This window comes from Drechmeria coniospora, chromosome 02 (genome assembly GCF_001625195.1).
Source record: "Drechmeria coniospora strain ARSEF 6962 chromosome 02, whole genome shotgun sequence".
NCBI classification, from domain to species: Eukaryota; Fungi; Ascomycota; class Sordariomycetes; order Hypocreales; family Ophiocordycipitaceae; genus Drechmeria; species Drechmeria coniospora.
The window spans coordinates 7,687,365-7,706,082 of record NC_054390.1 but is presented as its reverse complement, the minus strand read 5'-3'; the positions used below and the strand labels follow the sequence as shown (position 1 = coordinate 7,706,082).

The 18,718-nt window shown below is 56.6% G+C and overlaps 5 protein-coding genes across 5 annotated transcripts; 4 read left to right on the top strand and 1 right to left on the bottom strand.

The window, feature by feature from the left end:
• Window positions 1–1,292: 1,292 nt before the first annotated feature.
• DCS_05233 (uncharacterized protein) lies at window positions 1,293–2,408 on the top strand (the record flags this gene model as incomplete). Its single annotated transcript, XM_040802539.1, has 2 exons — window positions 1,293–1,693; window positions 1,769–2,408. 2 exons carry the CDS (start codon window positions 1,293–1,295, stop codon window positions 2,406–2,408), a joined length of 1,041 nt encoding a protein of 346 aa, XP_040657572.1.
• Window positions 2,409–3,234: 826 nt separating this feature from the next.
• On the top strand, window positions 3,235–8,512 carry DCS_05232 (PX domain protein; the record flags this gene model as incomplete). The annotated part of the gene is made up of 8 exons (XM_040802538.1): window positions 3,235–3,289; window positions 3,430–3,812; window positions 5,031–5,427; window positions 5,489–5,718; window positions 5,805–6,396; window positions 6,456–6,894; window positions 6,951–7,794; window positions 7,859–8,512. 8 exons carry the CDS (start codon window positions 3,235–3,237, stop codon window positions 8,510–8,512), a joined length of 3,594 nt encoding a protein of 1,197 aa, XP_040657571.1.
• A 271-nt stretch (window positions 8,513–8,783) lies between these two features.
• Window positions 8,784–9,487, bottom strand: DCS_05231 (uncharacterized protein; the record flags this gene model as incomplete). The annotated part of the gene is made up of 3 exons (XM_040802537.1): window positions 8,784–8,993; window positions 9,142–9,396; window positions 9,458–9,487. The coding sequence occupies 3 exons, from the start codon at window positions 9,485–9,487 to the stop codon at window positions 8,784–8,786; spliced, it is 495 nt and encodes a 164-aa protein (XP_040657570.1).
• Window positions 9,488–10,961: 1,474 nt separating this feature from the next.
• Window positions 10,962–16,122, top strand: DCS_05230 (chromo domain-containing protein 1; the record flags this gene model as incomplete). The annotated part of the gene is made up of 5 exons (XM_040802536.1): window positions 10,962–11,372; window positions 11,434–11,460; window positions 11,528–11,612; window positions 11,683–15,904; window positions 15,972–16,122. The coding sequence occupies 5 exons, from the start codon at window positions 10,962–10,964 to the stop codon at window positions 16,120–16,122; spliced, it is 4,896 nt and encodes a 1,631-aa protein (XP_040657569.1).
• A 1,326-nt stretch (window positions 16,123–17,448) lies between these two features.
• On the top strand, window positions 17,449–18,501 carry DCS_05229 (3',5'-bisphosphate nucleotidase; the record flags this gene model as incomplete). Its single annotated transcript, XM_040802535.1, has 1 exon — window positions 17,449–18,501. The coding sequence occupies one exon, from the start codon at window positions 17,449–17,451 to the stop codon at window positions 18,499–18,501; it is 1,053 nt and encodes a 350-aa protein (XP_040657568.1).
• Window positions 18,502–18,718: the final 217 nt, after the last annotated feature.

The window sequence follows — 18,718 nt, the reverse complement described above, 5'->3', positions numbered from 1 at the left end:
CTTGGTATTACTGTTTGGACCAAAGAGGGGGCCGGCGGGCGCTTTACTACAGTATTTGCACTTGCTCACTGAATCCCAAGAGTGGATGCTGTCTTGTGTCACGCGTACTTGTGCCCGGAGGCCTAGGCGTTCATCCTTCGTGTGCACCGCTCAGCTGGCTGTATGGACAAGTTCAATCTCGGTACGGAGCTCCGTGCTTATCGTATCGTGCCCACCCACGATCCACGGCCATGAAGAAGTACGTAAGTAGTGATGGATAAACGGAAAGAGAGAAACAAAGGTCTTCGAAATCAGGATAGGCAAGGGAAGTGTATTTCGGACGATGGCCCAGGAAAGGTACCGAAAGAACGTCGGAAGAAAACATCCCGAAAAAAAGAGAGCGCAGGCAGCTACAGTATTCCGGGCCCAGTCGTTCATCTGAACATGTTCTACTCGCCCACGAAGCAAGGCAAATACCAAGGCGAAAATGGCAAGCCGACCTTGTTCTTTTCAGGTAGGTTGGCGACGAAAATTCTGTAGAAAGATGGGATAATCTTGGACTGCTGCGCTTCACATGACTGCATTAGGTGTGGTTGCTGCACAACCAACAATGTCTCGTGCTGGACGTGACGTGACGATCGTGCTGTTCAACCTCCACCATGTGGGCAGCAATACCCCCGCCATTCAAGGAAGTGCTTAAGTAAGTAAGTACATGTACATGTACGGAGTACTCCGTACATTTGCACCTACTTACTCTTGCGTTGCAACCATTGGTCGTACCTGTACATGCCCCATGGCAATAAGTCCTCGTACATGCAACATGTACAAGTACGAGTACAAGCACTGTACAGAACGAGTGCAAGTATTTTTACAGTACTCCGTACAGTCTGGTGCACTACACTGGCTGTACTTGCAATTAATCCTGCTCCGTACTATGTACATGTACGGAGTACTTGGGTGCAACATCTATTCCTCAGTGCATGCTCATAGTGCTGTACATAGGTACCTGCCCTTGCACCAACTGTACTACGGACCAAGTACAACTAATTACATGCTACAAGTATTATCCAAGTACTCCGTACTCTGTCTTCACAGTAATATGTCTTTGGTACAAGCAGTTGTACTTTATGCTGCAAGTACTCTGCAGCAAGTGCAGAGTGCAGAGTACATGTGCCTGTACATGTACAGTACATTGTTGCTCCATCCACTCAGATGGTCGCGGACGACAAAATCGGCTCCACGCTCCTCCTTGCGATGCCGGGTTTCCCTACGAGGTCACCTGGATCAGGGCTCGACACTGCCGACAGTCGGTAATGGCGAACCTACAAAGCAACCCACCCGATTTGCCAAAATCCACGTCACCTTCCCGCTTTGGTGGCCGACACGAAGCCAAACCATCTTTGCCAGAGTTTGCCTCCCCGGGCAAGCTCCATCTCCATCCTCCACAAGCCGAGCAACGTCAGCTGCGTCCGCGTCCGCGTCCGCATCCACACGATGGCCGAGCACTGCGACCCGCCTTCGATCCACCGCAGGACAGAAACTCGATAGACATGGCCCGGTTGGAAGGCATGACGCCGTTGGCGAGCCCGGGCCAGAGCCGGAGGCCCAGCGTTTTGGTGCCGAGAGACGACGACGGCCCGAATGAGAACCACGATGGTGCGGCGAAGAGACTCGAACTGGAGCTGGAGCGGGACAAGGCCGCCGCCAGGTCACGGTGAGTTGATGCCGTCGGCGTCGGGTCCTGCACGTCGTCGCATCGTGTCATGTGCCTGACGTCGCTTCTCGACAGTGCCTTGTCGCGGTCGATTGCCCGGCTCAACACCTTCTCCACAGACATGACAAAACGACTGGACGACACCTACTACGCCGTTTTGGAAAAGACGAGCACTCTACACAGCACCGTCATGGCCCTCAAGGACCTGGCGCAGTCGTCCCGGGACATTTACGATTCCTTCGACAAAGACTCTCGTCACCTCGAGAGCGACGTTGCCGGCCAGCTGGTCGCCATCGGACGGTTCGAAGGGCACGAAAGACGAATCTCGGACCTCCAGAGCAGGATAAGCCACGGCCGGGCGAAGATCGAGGCACTCACGAGCCGAGTCGACGTTGTGAGGGAGCGAATAGAGCGCTGGGAGCGCGCGGACAGGGCGTGGCAGGAGAGGACACGCAAGAAGCTCAAGATCATCTGGTCCGTCACGTCCGTCGTGACCATCGTCGTCATCGCCCTCGTCGTCGGCATCAACTACGCACGAACGGAGCTGGACGAGCCGCATCACCGCGGCTCCGACTCGGCCATGGCGTCGTCGTGGTACGCCATCTCCAACACGTCCGGGCCGTCGACCGAGGTCGTCGGAGAGTCTGGCAGGTCCCTCCTGTGGAAGACGCCGCTTGACGATGGGGAGCATCTCCGGGCGTTTGACGAACTGTGACGCGGGTGACGGGGCTACGCAGCGTTGCGGCGAATCCGACGCCGGGCCCCCAATGCCCCGTTGCCCTTGTTGGCGTCGCATTTTCATTCTCCTTCCCGCTTGCATGCAAGCACCTGGCATGGACGGCGTATTGGGCATCTGTTTCTGTCACGACAGCCTGGCGTTGTCGGCACCTAGACATGTATGAACCTGACGGGGGCTGCTGCAGTTGTTTGTTCCGCTCCTGGGAGACTGGCAGGGTGTCGTATCGGATGGCCGGATGGCCATTCGGTACCGCGTCTGCTCTCAGTCGACATGCTTGACACTTGACAGTGCTGGAGGTTTCATCTTGGCGCAAAGCACGAGTACGAGGGTAGGAAACGGAAACGTTACCCTCGCAAGCATTGCTGGTTCGCTCTGAAACCGTGAGCGGCTTGGCAGAAGAAGCCTCCATCGAGGGTGATGGAGTGAGCCGCGCGAACTCTACATACCCCATCGAAGGGTGCAAGCCCGGTAGGCACAGTTACTGAACGGCTCGCCAAGGAAAGCTAGAGGGCGAGGTCAAACTCTTTCTCAACCTCGAAAGGCAATTTAGGGGCGAGGCCAAACTCTTTCTCAACCTCGAAAGGCAATCTAGATGCGCGCTGTTGACGCATTGCTTGTACGCCTTGATGGATACTTACTAGGTACCTACTAGTTGTGCAGTAAGTCAGGAGCACTACTTAGAGTCTAGGTGCCAACGCTTCCCTCCCAGCTGATGTCGACCCCTGTAATTACGGCGTACAGTACGTGTACTTGGCACCTATAGGCTATTTGTAACGGAGGGTAGTGCTGGTGACTACTACGGATGAGCCACCAGGCATCTTCATCCGTGCCATCAGCAACAATGGGCCATCCACCATGTCGATGGCGGCTTGTGGAGGTAAATTGCTTCCGGCGGAGTGAAACACAATTACCTCGCACCATGACGGAGTGCACCAGCAAGGAACCCTGTCCTCTTTTCTGTTCACATTTTCGTGCGTGAACACCGTTGACGAGGCAGTGCCCGTCGCTGCCGCCATGGCCGACGGCAGTCATCCGTCCACAGGTGGGAGGCCCGAATCGAGAGTGGCTTGGACCCCTGTGGCAGCATCACGCTCCACGCCAGTGGCTATTCTCAACCGCTCAAATGGAGGCTTCTATGGGGCCATATTGGCAGCACAGCCTGTCCCTCCACACCGCGATCACACGGGCCGCCATAGAGCCCTGTACATGTATGTCGAACTTGCACAGCCGGCGCAGGCGGCAGGTGCTCGGCGGAGAGTGCTGCGCCGGCCCGAAGGCTGTGTGTGCGCGTGCGTGCGCCTGTGTGGTGATGAAGCCTGGGCATCCGTTCCTCTGTTCTTGTTGGCACGGTCGGATGCTGTTCCTAGGGCACGACTGTCAGTAAGTTGGTGTGCTACAACTTGGGACTAAGTAGGTCTACTGTGCGCAGTACGGAGTACCAGTAGTACTCAACTAATACCTAAGGTACCTAGTAGGTACTAGGTAGGTAGTTGTACCTAAGTCAGTACCTGCTAACTTCCCTCTCTGCACTCCGTACGGCTGCATTCAATATTACCCGCTTCTCTGTGGTTGTAATAGGGACAAATACATGTTATGTAGTACATGTATTACATTACTGTACACCTTCGGGTACATGTTTCTGTACATCGTCTGGTCATGGTGCTGGCGGTATTACCTTGTACAACTTGCCACAAGAGGTGGAAGTGCCTAGCAACTCAGGTACCTACAGTACCTACCTTAGTAGTAAGCGGTACTGTACTAGGTAGTTAACACAAGTTGTAATGCCTGAGTAGTCCTCCAATAGGTAGGTACCTAGTACCTATACTAACCTGCTGATGCGATGCTTGCTACTAGGTAGGTAGGTACTTATCGTTGTATGTACATTCAGCACGGCAGATCCTTGATACACTGACAAGATGTACCTACTGCGTACCGCATCAAGACAGTGGCTAGCTACAATATAGCACCAAAGGCTTTCCTCTTCGGCAAATATCAGCAGGGGTTTCGCGCTCCTGCGTTCCGTGTTCGTCCCACGGTGTGCATGCTTGGGCCGTAACGAGTGGTGAACAAACCCAACTCACCAAGTTCAACCCAGCAAGTGTTTGCAGTATGGAGCGACACTCCGTACCTTGTGCTTCAAAAACCGTCTAACACAAATACCAACTAGTACCAGGGCATTTTGAACTAGTACGATACTTGTACTGTAGTAGTACGACCTTGCTGGTAGTACGGAGTAGTAGGTTACCTAGTAGTAAGTAATATATGTAAGTACTGTAGTTCAGTCCAATGGTAGGGAGTACCTCAGTACTTGCAAGTGGTCTATGACTTCGTACCCGTGCTTACAGTACTTACAGTACTTACAGTAATACCAAGTTAGGAGGTTCCGGCTATTAGTACGAGGTACCCCGTACTTTGCAGGTACAGCCATGCTTTTAATAGGTACAAAGGTAATACGGAGTACTCCCCGTAACAAGGAATGTGCTTGTAGGAGTCTTGGTGCAGTACAACTACTTACATGTACGTACTCCGTACCCACGGCCAAGGTATTTCACCCCTGAACCCGTGTTAGTGCTGCGACCGCAACACTGACGACACCAGCGGCTGCCCCGCCACATCGCTCCGTCCAAAGCTTTTGGCTTTAAAGGACCTCCTCGTCTGCTCGCCTTGCTTTTCTCTCCGTACCAGCATTGTTCCCGCCTCCTTCGCCTGGGTCTACGACCCGAGTCCCCGCTCCAGTCAGACCAGCAGAAGACCGTCATCTCCCAGCGCCGCACATCTCGGCACTCTCGTCGTCGCCGCCGTCATACGTCGGGCGAGAATCAAATGGTCGTCTCGTACGCCATGACTTCGGGAGAGGGAGAGAAGCCCGAGGTGGGCGTCAAGCCGACGACGACGGCGTTGCCCATCCGCACGAGCAGCAGCAACTCTGTGCCGGCACCCGAGTCGGTGCTCGTGCCGGCGCCGCGGAACGCATTGACGGGGAAACAGGAGCATTGTGCGTCGTGCTCGTGCCGACGCTTGTGGCACCCAGCTCTGCTGACCGTTGTCGTACGTAGACCTCAAGCGCGAGTTGATGTCCCTGCAGGTCAAGTGGGAAATCAACGAGCTCAACTCCCCGACGGCACTTCAACGCTTCGGCGCACCCTTCAGATCCGAGCATGGGGAGGTCTCCCCGCAGGAGTCGGAGCTGCCCGTCCTCCGCTACATCTTCGTCAACCACGTTCGGGACTTTCCCTTCCTCGACAAGGCGAGGGAGAAGGAGTTTTGGCAAGATAAGCTGCAGGTGGTACGTCGAAGCCATGACGGCTGCACGCCGGCCTTGCTCCGTTGGCGGTCACGCGCTGATGAACGCCCCCCCCCCCCCTCCCCCAGTTTCTCGAATCTTTTGCCGGCAAGCAAATCTCCTCGTCCGAGGACCGCCTCGAGGAGACGAAGCGCCGCAAGCTCGCCATCAAGGCCCAGAAGCTCGTGGAGCTGATGATGGTCTCGGGCATCGGCACCTCGTCGGGCTTCGAGGAGCGCATCCGCTTCTCCGAGATCGACATCGTCGACAGCAACGCCATCGACACGGGTGTCCTGCATACCATACCCGAAGGCAACTACATCAACGGCTGGGACGTCAACGTGGCCGGCGTGCGCGTCACCTCGGTCAGGAGAAACATCCGCCAGCACAAGCACGCCGAGTTCCTCCTCCGCATCAAGAGAAAGGGGGAGCTTGAACACTTCGTCGGCCGTAGGTACGGCGACTTTTCCAAGCTCTACAAGCACTTGAAGACGGAGCTTCCCGGGCGAGTCTTGCCGCAGCTGCCGAGGAAGAACAAGTCGAGCTCGACGGCGTCGGGAATCCTCACGGCCTTCAGCAACGGCGACGACTCGGATGCGTCGTCCGTCTCCACGGTATCGACCCGCACGGGCTTCCAAGAGGCCGTCGCCGCCTCGCCGTCGCTGCTGTCGCCCACCGAAGGTACGGACCCCGGTCGTGTCGCGAACGCCGCCGCAGCCGGCCATGCTCACGCATCGTAGGGAAAATTAGCCATCGGAGGCCGGGATCCACCGCTTCGGCAAGATCGGTGCGCTCCAAGTCTCCCCGTCCGTCGGTCGATGATCGTCCGAGTCCCCCGGCCCAACCCGTGAGTGCCAGCAAGGACGAGGTGCGCGCGCGCTGCAGCTTCGAAACGTCGTCTCTCGATGCTGACGCCTACCCGCAGACTTTCGTTCTCTGGCGTGAGAATCAGCGCATCTCCCTGCGCGCTTGGGTTCGATCGCTGCTGCACAACCCGCAAGTGGCCAACACGAAAGCGATGCAGGATTTCCTAGGAGGCAATCCCATCACCCCGACCGACGACGACGTCGAAGACATCGTTCGACGAAAGGCCGTCGACGAGAAGCGCATGGAGGAGCAGAAGCAGTTTTATGAGATTGCCAGGAAGCGTGCCGCCGACCTCGACGAGTACATGGAGCAGTGCGTCTTGCCTCGGTCCCGATCGACGACGATGCCTCCCGGCTAACGTGTCGCAGATTCCGAAGAGACATCATCGAGCGAAACGGACTCACCATGCTCTTCAAGGAGATCAAGGAGAAGGCGACGATCGAGGACCTCAGCATCCAGTATCGCAAGTTTGCCGAGTGGCTGCGCATCGAAATTGCCGCCGTCATCTACCATCTCTTCCTCGCCGAGGACAACTCGCCCGAGTTGTTCGCCCAAGCCCGGCGAATCCATTCTCTCATCCCTTACTCGGTCATCAAAAACGTCATCCGCATCGCGAACCCGGCCGCCGTCATGTCGGGCATTCTGGATATTTTCCTCGCCCAGCCGTTCGGCACTCGATCGTTGATGCAGCGAATCTTCTCCCTGACGCTGAACGACGGCATCAAGAGCTTCCAAAAATCCATCGAGGTCCTGACGAGCAAGATCGGAGACCCCGTCTTCGCCGAGAAGATCCAGCGATACACCAACGCCGAGGAGCGTGTCAAGAACACGATCCGCGAGGAAAGCGAGGACGAGCATGTCGACATCATAGTCGCCATTCTGCGCTCGGACCTGCTGGAGCCGGAATTGACAGGCGAGCAGATACAGCGCTTGTTCAACGCCTACGTCGCCTTCAACAACGCCGTCGAGAACATCGACGAGGAGCTCAAGCAGGGCGCCCAGCTGTTCTCGTATCTGAAGCAGCTGCTGAAGCTGTGCACGAGACAGCGTGACAAGACGATGATGCTGCACCTGATCGAGGAGCCCGTCACGCTCCAGCTCTTCCGCGATCTCTTCACCATCTTCTACGAGCCGCTGGTGAGGGTGTACAAGTCGGCCAACGTTTACAGCAGCGTAACCGACTTTGCCGAATTCATCGACGACATGATCCAGGTACGTACTGGGCCGTCGCCGACGAGCGGTGCCTTGTCCGTGGCGCTTGGCTAACATGCGAAAGGTGGTCGACAAGTGTCGGGAGCAGGATGCCTCGGCGGATCCCAACCAGACTGTCCAGGCCTTCATCGACCTGTGCCAGCGACACGAGCACAACTTTTACAAGTTTGTTCACGAGGTCCACACCCACGACAACGGACTCTTCACCCAGCTCATGGGCTGGTTGGAAGGCATCCTCGAGTTCCTTCGCAAGGGTCCCACAAACGGGACGCTCAACGTCAACGCGCTGTTCGAAGGCGGAATCAGCGCAGGTCTTCTCGAGAAGCAGACGGCCACGGAGGAGATCAACGCGCTCATCGCATGGCAGGAGTCTCGAAAGAAGTGGCACAACGACAAGACGCGCCAGAAGATGGCGGCCGAAGGGCAGCCCGGAGGCCACTTGGGCATGGGAGCCGTGGGCATGAATTTCAGCTCGTCCGATTTCGGCCTAGACGGCCAAGATCTTCAGGAGATGACGTACGACGACGGCTCCGAGTCCGAGGAGGAGGCCGAGAAGGAGGACGAGCTGGACCCCATAGAGGCGGAAAGGAGGAGACGGTCGAAGCAGCAGGATCGCCTCCGACGGTCGGCCGGGGAGCCGTTGAAGCCGCCGGTTTCCGAAGTTCATAAGCTGAACGATAACTTTTTGGTCATGCTGCGACAAGTCTTGGCAGACTAGGCATCGTTGCTGTCCATGCTACCTCGAGCGGAAAGGTATGCATTCGTCTTGGATTGGTAGTGAGAGCAGTGGATGCCTCCAGAGCGTCATTTGCCGGACTGGGTAGGCCAGGCAGGGTAGGAGAGATAGAACACATACATGCATCATCATTCATATACATACATACATACACCTATACACACATAACGAGACCTTGCGAGTCCATCTTTACATTTTTGCCCGTCGTCGAGACGTGACTCACCAGTGACGTGGCCCGCGTACGTTGGGGTATCTAGTGTTGGACCTTCTCCTTTAGAGATGGCCAGATCTTGTAGCAGTAGGGGCATCGGACTTGAACCTCGTTGGCCGCATTATCGTCGTCGGGGCCAAAGAGGATATCGTTGTAGGCCAGGTATATTGTATCGCCTTCCATGTGGAAGGTTTTGTCGGGATCCGTCCCATTATCTTCTCCGTTTCTAGTCGCAAAGGTTGTGGCCTTTTCCTATAATTTGTACATCATATCCTGCTTTGATTCGTTGCCTCCGTCTATTGTGCTGGTAGTTACTCTGGCTTCTTTGTCCTCCTTCTTTTCCCTTCACCCTAGATCCTTTTCTATCCGGCTAGTAGATGTATACCTAGTCGGGCTATACTCCATTCTGGGGCTCCTGGAGGTTGGGACCGATAGGGTTTATGCTTGCTTGGATTGCGTAGCTGTAGTTAAGAGGCGGGCTGCAATCGTAGCGGATCTCGTCTAGAGCGTACGTCGGCCACAATGTATAGTTCGTGCCTGCAACGTCCTTGGCTTGCGATTTAGCCCGTGCTTTGAACCCGTTGCCGATGCTATTTATTACTCCTGGAGTGGTCCCCTGCGATCCTCTCGAGGCGTGCTGAAGGATAGCAGTGAGCTGTGGGTTGGGGAGAGAGGTGATTGCCTGTCTTGAGATGTGATCGGGAATATGCACCCACCAGACACGATGCAGACCAGACGGATGGCATGCTGAGGTAACTCGTGTGCGAATTTCTACTATTACCACGACAATTAAAAGATTCGATTTGCTTACTCCGTAAGTACTTACACCTACATCAGATCCATGGTATCCTGGAGAACATAATACAAGTACCTTCAGCAAGAATCCAGTATATGCATGTATTCAAAATGCGTATTTGCACAGTATCTCAATAAGAGTCAATTATTAATAGATACGTATTACATATGGAATAAACATGTAAGTACTTACCATGCTTGTACTTGTACTTGCACATGCATGCGGAGTACAGAACCATATATTGAAGTGCAGTACGGAACGGAGCACGGAGTAAGTACTCCGTAATATAGCTGTACTTATAATACTTACAATTGTACTGGAATTAATAGCGAGATACATGCAACCGCATACACGCAGACGTGCATATAACAGTGCCGTATGTACTAGCACTGAGCGATTGCGTCGGACGCAGTGTAGTCATTACCGTGAGCGGATGGTGATTCAAAGCGCACACGAATTCTTCTCGATTCATTCAGTTTGCCAGCCATCTTGGTGTCCAACCGCCTTGATTTGCGTACTTACATGGTGGCACTGGGTAGTAAGTATACAACCACTCACTTACACTGTACATGTACATGCAATGCACGGTACTACTTTACTTGCTACTCATATTCAAAGTAAGCGTTGCATCCGTGTCAGTGACTTATAGTTTGCTTCCGTGTCACGTGAGTACGGTCCGCGTGCCTGCAGGTCCTATGGACCAACACAAGTGCCCCCGGTAGTACCTGTCACCGCTGTGGCCAGGCGCTGTGGCCCACTGTGCCTTCGGACCCTCCTCCACCTCCAATTCTTCCCTACCTCTACCTATCTGTATTCTCTCTACACCAGTCCATTTTTGTGCCCATTTCCACACCACGTCCCCTCGAAACCCTCAACCCCCGTCGACCATCCACACGATACGGCGTCGACCTCGCACCTGCCAAGGTAGTCGATCATCCTAGATCATACTTGGTGCTCGAGTTCCGTCTTCGAATGATTTGTACGTGCTCCCGTTCTCTTCCCCTGCCGTCTCTGCCAATCGACACCTGCCGTGGCCGTTTGGATCATCCATCATCGCCTCAACCGCCACGCCATGGCACCCCCGGGTCATGGATCCCCTGTACGACTTGCAAGCTGTGCTGGTTGGAAGGAAATGACGGTTGCCGATGACACGGACATACTGTCTTGTCCTGCCCTGCCTCCTCGTCATCGCCTTGGCCTCCGTAACCACCACCTTCTTCATCAGCCTCGCCTCGGCCAAGAGTCACAACTATGCGATATCCGGAATTGCTCCCTCGTCCGGCATGATACGGAGCATTGAGAAATAATTTTACGTGTCGCCGGAGTTTCCGTCCTGCAATGGAGCCATCAATGCACTGCAAATCCCGACAGCGTCCTTGCTAACTCGTTTCGTTTAGCAGGCAGCTCTCGTCAAAGCCGCAACGATGTCCACCCCTACTGAGGGGGGTCTGGTCAACGGTCACTTGTCGCCCGATGATGCCGGGGATACGACCACCTTTGCCGAGCGCGGCTTGAGTGATAGCGATCTATCCGACACTCGAGTCACGCCTATGAACCGCTCCTCCCCGTCGGACACGGAAAACCGCAACGGTGACGCCTCAAACCACTTACACCACGATGACCACATGTCGGAATCCGATGGAACCAGTGAAGGCGACGCGTCCGATGACGGCGACTTCGAGGTGCAGGATGGCGTCGTGTACGAGCCAGAGGAAGCCGGAGGCCAAGATGATGCGACCTCGGCCGACTCGTCTCGCCCATCCAAACGCAAGTCACCGGTCGCCGAGGATGACTTCATAAAAGCCAACCCTGAGCTGTATGGCCTTCGACGCAGTGTACGTTCCTCCTCCGCAACATGCCCGCCTTGTGGTATCGACTGCTAATTCGAATGGGTAGACGCGAGCGAGGGAACGTGTGAAACTGGTGTGTTCATGCCTCGCCTGTGCCGTCGCCACGCGCATGCCGTCGACGAAGCTGACCAGACTCCAAGGTTGAATCGAGTGACTCCGACTCTGATATTGGGCCGACGAGCCGGCGACAGACCAAACGTCGCCGCGTGAACCCGTCAATGCCTCGTGAGTTCCATGCGCCAAACAGCCATCTCGCACATGCTGTCCTTCGACTAATGAGCGACGCGCATGCCAGATTCAAAACGAGGCACTCCTGCCATGCAACCTTCAACCAACGATTCCGACTCGGATTCCGACACATATGGTGGGGCGAGGGCTAAAAGTCAGCTGAAGAAGGCTAGGTTACAGCGCGAAGCACAGCCCACACTCGCCTTCGCCGAGAAGCGATGGTCGAACCGTCGCGCCGCGCAGCAGGTCCAGCAAGGTGCCTACGAAGAAAGCGACTTCGATGATGACGAAGATGCCGAGGCTACGACTGGTTTCTACGTAGCCGACTACGTTGACGACTCTCCGTACGTTGAAAAGGTCATTCGACATCGACTGAAGGATGGGCTGGAAATCCAATTCGACTCGGGCCGGCACGATTTCGAATACTTTATCAAGTGGGAAGGAAAGTCGCACATGCATGACACGTGGGAAACCATCGATTCGCTTCGCAGCATGCGTGGATTTCGAAAAGTCGAAAACTACTTCCGCAAGGTGGTCGAGTACGAGCTGGACATACGCTTCGGGGAGGATGTCGCGCCAGAAGCGAAAGAGCAATTCTTCCTTGACCGTGAACGAAACGAGAATGCCTACGCAGACTACACGCAAGTCGAGAGAGTTGTCGCCGTCCGCAACGGCGACCTTGACGACGAGTATTTCGTGAAATGGAAGGGACTTACCTACGAAGCATGCACCTGGGAACTGGCCACGGACATCAGCGTCAAGTTTCAAGACAAGATTGACCAGTATTTGGACAGAGCGTCGCGATCGTGGAAGTCCGACCGGCACGAGGCCAACTTGAATTCGCGCACGAGGATGACCATGCTGGAGAAGCAACCCGAGTACATCGTCGGAGGTGAGCTTCGCGAGTTTCAACTAAAAGGTCTAAACTTTCTCTGCCTCAACTGGACTCGTGGGAACAACGTTATTCTCGCCGACGAAATGGGCCTCGGTAAAACTGTGCAGACAGTTTCCTTCATCAGCTGGCTTCGGAATCAACGTCATCAGGAAGGTCCAACACTGGTCGTTGCGCCGCTCAGCGTCATTCCCGCCTGGTGCGATACTTTCAACAATTGGGCCCCCGATCTGAATTACGTCGTCTATCTCGGTCCCGAGGAATCAAGGACGCTCATTCGCGAAAACGAACTCATAATTGGCGGCGACCCCCGAAAACCCAAGTTCAACGTTCTCGTGACCTCGTACGAATTCGTGCTGCAGGACTTTGCTTTCCTCTCGACAATAAAGTTTCAAACGCTCGCCGTGGACGAAGCGCATCGGCTCAAGAACCAGGAATCTCAGCTGTACGGCCGATTGCTGGGCTTCGGCATCCCGTGCAAGGTCCTGATCACGGGTACCCCGATCCAAAACAACCTCTCGGAACTCTCGGCGCTGCTCAACTTTCTGAACCCTGGCAAGGTGAACATCGACGAGGACTTGGATTCTCTCTCCGCCGGCGATGCGCAAGAGAAGCTGCAAAATCTCCACACCGCCATTGCACCATACATCCTGCGAAGGACGAAGGAGACTGTGGAGTCCGACTTGCCCCCAAAGACGGAGAAAATTATTCGCGTCGAGCTCTCCGACGTTCAGCTGGATTATTACAAGAACATATTGACGAGGAACTATGCGGCGCTGTGCGACGCCAGCGGTGGCCACAAGAACTCGCTCCTCAACATCATGATGGAGCTGAAGAAGATTAGCAACCACCCCTACATGTTCCCTGGCGCCGAGGAGCGTGTCTTGGCCGGCAGCGTTCGCCGCGAGGATCAGATCAAGGGATTGATTGCCAGTAGTGGCAAGATGATGCTGATCGACCAGCTCCTGACGAAGCTCAAGAAGGACGGGCACCGAGTTCTCATCTTCAGCCAGATGGTGAAGATGCTGGATATCCTTGGCGATTACCTGTCCCTGAAAGGGTACAAATTCCAACGGTTGGATGGAACCATCGCAGCTGGACCGCGTCGGATGGCCATCGATCACTTCAATGCCGAAGACAGCGACGACTTTTGCTTTCTTTTGTCCACACGAGCCGGCGGACTTGGCATCAACCTCATGACGGCCGACACCGTCATCATCTTTGACTCGGATTGGAACCCCCAGGCCGATCTGCAGGCCATGGCTCGAGCCCACCGGATCGGACAGAAGCGGCCCGTCAACATCTATCGTCTTGTGTCCAAGGAAACGGTCGAGGAAGAAGTTCTGGAGCGAGCCCGAAACAAGCTGCTCTTGGAGTACCTCACCATTCAAGCGGGCGTCACCGAGGACGGCCAGGCCGAGTTTCAGGAGCAGCTGAACAAGAAAGGCCTAAAGACGGACGGCCCGTCGTCGTCCGAGGACATCCAGATGGTCCTGAAGATGCGGTCCTCCAAGATGTTCGAACAGAGCGGCAACCAGGAACGGCTCGAGCAGCTGGATATCGACTCGATTCTCGAAAACGCCGAAGTCACGAAGACCAAGGTCGACGACAAGATCAACCTCAGCAGCGGTGGTATTGATTGGGATAATTTCATGCAAATCACCGATGTCAAGGTGGATGATATGAACCTCGACTGGGACCAAATTATTCCCGCCGACAAGGTGGCGGAGATGAAAGCCGAGGAGGAGAAGCGCAAGCACGAGGAGTATGTCGCGAAGCTGGCGGCCGAGAACGCGCCACGGAGGGCGACGATCAAGAGCCGCACGAAGGAAAATGACCGGGCCGACCGACTCAAGAAGCGGCAGAGGGAGCAGGAGCAGGAGGAGGAGGAACAACGAGCGCTGCTGGCGGATCCCAAACGCCCGCTGGACGACAAGGAGCAGCGGAATCTCATCAAGGCCTACTTTCGGTTCGGGTCCATGGACGACCGCGGCGACGACATTATACAGGAAGCGAAGCTGGCTGAGAGAGATCCCACGTTTGTCAAGTCGGTGCTCGACGATTTCATTGCGGCTGCGAAGCATGCGATGGAGGACAACGACGCTCGACTGGCGGAGGAAGAGAGGAAGTCTGGCAAGGCGTTGACGAAGAAGGACAAGAAGGCGGTGCTCATCGATTTTGGTCAGCTGAAGAAGGTCAACGCCGAGACGGCGATTGAGCGGCCGCAGCAGCTCCAGATTCTCCGGCAAGCGATTCGAAGCCAGCAAGACTGGCGATCGTTCCGGCTCGCGGATGCCATGAAGGGAGCCAACTATAGCTGTCCCTGGGGCGCCAAGGAAGACGCGATGCTTCTCGTCGGCATCGACAGGCATGGTTTTGGCGCCTGGGCTCAGATCCGAGACGACCAGGAGCTGGATATGTCGGAAAAGTTGTTTCTGGAAGAGCACAGAGTGGGCAAGCGGGAAGAACGCACAAAGGCAAACGACAAGCTCAAGGCGCCGGGCGCGGTGCACCTCGTCCGTCGGTCCGAATACCTCCTTTCGGTGCTGCAGTCGAAGCATTCTGGCAACCGGCCGGCGCACAAGGCGGCGGACGGCCATCTCCGGAACAGCAAAAAGCAGCAGCTGGCGAATGGGCATCGTGCGAGCGCGACGGCGTCGCCGGTTCCCCAAGCAGCCAAGAAGCATCGTGACCGGGAGAGGGAGCACCACCGCGACGGCGAAACCGCTCACGGCCGGAGCTACGGTGATGACCGGGGCGCGTCTCGCGCCGATTTCAAGCGCAAGCATGGGGTGCAAGATGACGGTCGCAGCCCGAAGCATCGGCGCGTGGATGACGGACGTCGCCTGAGTTCGCATGCCGACGACCGCGACAGGCATGAAAAGCGCAGGCATCGCGACGACGAGGATCGCCACCGTGACCGGCACCGGGAGGATCATCGTCGCGACGACCGGCGGGACGACCGTCGACGGGACGACTACCGACGAGATGGCGGCCGCCGTGACGACCACCGTCGCGAAGACCACCGTCGGGAGGACCACCATCGCGACGAGCAGCGCCGGCGCGACGACCGCCACGGTGCCGGCCATCGAGAGCGAGAGCATGAAGGCCGACCGCAGGCCGAGCGGAGGGCGAATGCGCTCCGACGACTGGACGAGCTCCGGCGCATCGGCGACGACAAGGACCAGAGAGACAAGGACAACGACGCGATGATCTGGTTTCTGCTGAAGCCCGTTCGAGCCAATTTTGAGAAGATTCTGTCGACGACGAAGGAGAATGTGAAGTCGAGCAAGGAACGGGCGAGCATTTTCGGCGAGGAGCTTGTCGCCATCGGCCGTTTTTTGGACGCGCAGTTTTCCCATTCCGCGGCGAACGAGGCTCTGAGGAACAATTTCTGGTACGGCATGACCCCTCCCCAGGCTGGGCGACAGGCGCGGGTGCGACGGTAGCTAACGAAGCGGCAGGGACTTTTTGGCCGCGCTCTGGCCTGTCGACGACACGAGCAAAAGCGTCACGGGCAAGAGACTGAGCAACATGTACAGCACGCTGCACTCGCGCAGCGCGACGGGCGGCTCCGGTGCCGGGCGAGCAAACGGTGCGGGCAGTAGCCGATGAGGCTCGAGGCTCGAGCGGCGATGCGTCGTGCATGGCCTTGTTTTGACTATGATTTTAAGGCTGGCATTCATTGTTTTTGCATCGGCGGGCGTTTGGTGGAAGTTTGATGCACTTTCCTGTTGACGGCGTGTAAAATTCGAGAAGCAACATACCCCGATTTGCATGGAGAGATGAAGAGAGAAAGGGAGCGAGAGGGGGCAAGTGAGAGTGAGACAGCGAGAGTGAGCGAGTGAGAGAGAGTGGGTGAGTGGGTGAGGACTTGGTTGGAGGAGTTGGTTATGGTCGGCCTGCCGCGGCATAGAACCCAGGCCGGCGGCCTCGAAGATGGAGGTGCTGCTTTGTCCCGTCCTGGGGCTGTTTGTCATGTCTTCTCTTGTTGCTATCGAGTACGTGGGCGATTATGGATGACCTTGGGGCTGGAGAGGATGGGCCGGGGAGGAGTGGTGCCAAGAGCACTGCCGAGATGGCTCAGGAGGCAACGCAGATCTGGAGTTCAAGACCTACCTTGGAGAGATACCATCATGTACGTATCATGTCGATGCCGTCACTCGCTCGCCGGCCAGGCTGTTGAGGACGGGAGGGGGGGGGGGTGGGAGGAGAGTCGGCTGGGTCGACGTGTACGGTGGCCAGTATATGACTTGGGCAGCCGAACATACAACAGAAGAAACAACAGAACACACATACGACAGCATGGGCCCATGGCTGCCTTTGCGAGAGTGACGGCTGCTGGTAGAGTCCCCGGTGGAGGATGACGACTGGGAGTGTCGGCTGTTGGTGGCGAGCATTGTGTCGTCGGTGCTTGAAACGCAAAGGCTGGACGCCATCAATTCCGTATCAACCCCGTACAGTAAAACGATATCTCACCGGCGATGAAAGGATCAAGTCACCCACTCTTGGGAGGCTCCGATCCCCCTCCCTGGTCGGCTGCAGAAGTGTACGTTTTGTATATACTGGTAATACTACTATTTATACGGAGAATTGTAGCGATGATCGTCACGCGGTATGCACAGTGTGTAGTTGGCCGTCAAGGCATATAAATACTTGCCAAAATGTACTCTGTATTTGCGCAGTACTGACTCCGTTATCTGTGTCCTTAGGTAGTAGGTAGTGCCAAGTATAATACAGTGCATTCTGTGCTCCGTTCTCCGTACGTATACTGAGTAATGTACGGAGTAGTTGTACAGGACGCACAGGTTCTCTGTGCCTGAGGCTCGGTCTCTGTCCCCATACAGTGCCCATGATCAACCGCACTGCCTGCCACCCGGAGAATTGACCTCTCGATGCCGGTGACAGGCCCCGCATCATTTTGTTTACCATCTTTGCACAATGTCGGCCCTGCCCTGGCACCGCGAGCTTCAAGTGGCGCAAGAGGCCGTCGTGCGCGCCGCCAGGCTCACCAAGGGCGTCCTCTCCACCGTGACGCAGGTGTCGAAGGAAGATGCCTCGCCGGTGACGGTGGCCGACTTCGCCGCCCAGGCCCTCCTCATCAGCATCCTCCGCGACGCTTTCCCCGGCGTCGGCTTCGTCGGCGAGGAGGACTCGGCGGTGCTGCGCGCCGACGACCGCCTCTTGGCCCGCGTCTTCGAACTCTTCTCCGCCGCCGCCGGTGGCGTCCACTCGGTCCAGGAGATGCTTGACCTCATCGACTTGGGCGGCCGCGGCACCGGCGGCTCCGAGGGCCGCTACTTCGTCATGGACCCCGTCGACGGAACGGCCGCCTTTCTCAAAGGGGAGCAGTACGCCGTCTCGCTCGCACTCGTCCAGGACGGCCAGGAGATGCTGGCCGTCGTCGCGTACCCGAACCTCAAGCTCGACGCCGCCGGCCGGATCCGCGAATCGAGCATCGACACCGACGGCCTCGGCATCATGCTCTTCGCTGTGGCCGGACAGGGCGCCCACATGGCCGTCCTGTCCTCGGCCGACGCACGGCTCGAACCGAGTCCGCTGCCACAGCTCCAGCCTCCATCGACGCCGGCCGACACCCACATCGTCGACTGCGACCTCAACCGAGCCTCGAGCCGGGCGACGATGCGAGAGCTCGCAACCAGGCTCGGCGCCCCCTTCCCCGGCACCGACGTTTGGTCGTCGCACGTCCGCTACGCCGCCCTCATCATCGGCGGCGGCGATGTCCTGATCCGCATTCCCTCCAAGGAGCGCAGCAGGTCTTGCATATGGGACCACGTTGGTGCCCAACTCATCTTCCGAGAGCTCGGTGGCGTCGTCACCGACTTGGACGGCCGACCCATGAACTTTGGAGCAGGAAGATATCTGAGCGAGAACAGGGGGCTGCTGGCAGCCAAGAAGGAGATCCACGAGCAGGTGCTGCTGCTCGCGCGCGAGTTGATACCGGATCCCGAACGCCCGGCCCCTGCCGCATAGGTGCCCTCTCGAACGAACGTCTCCTTTCCTCCATCTTGACCAACAACCCTTGGACAATAATACCTGGCGTCGTATGCGCTTCGTTTTTGTATATATACGAAATACGCACATCTCTGTTCCGTTCAGCTCGTTGACGCCGACTCAACCCGCCCTTGTTCCCTTGCTACATTACATGTGCATCACGTACTGCCGCCGTCGCCGTCCATCTATTCATCCA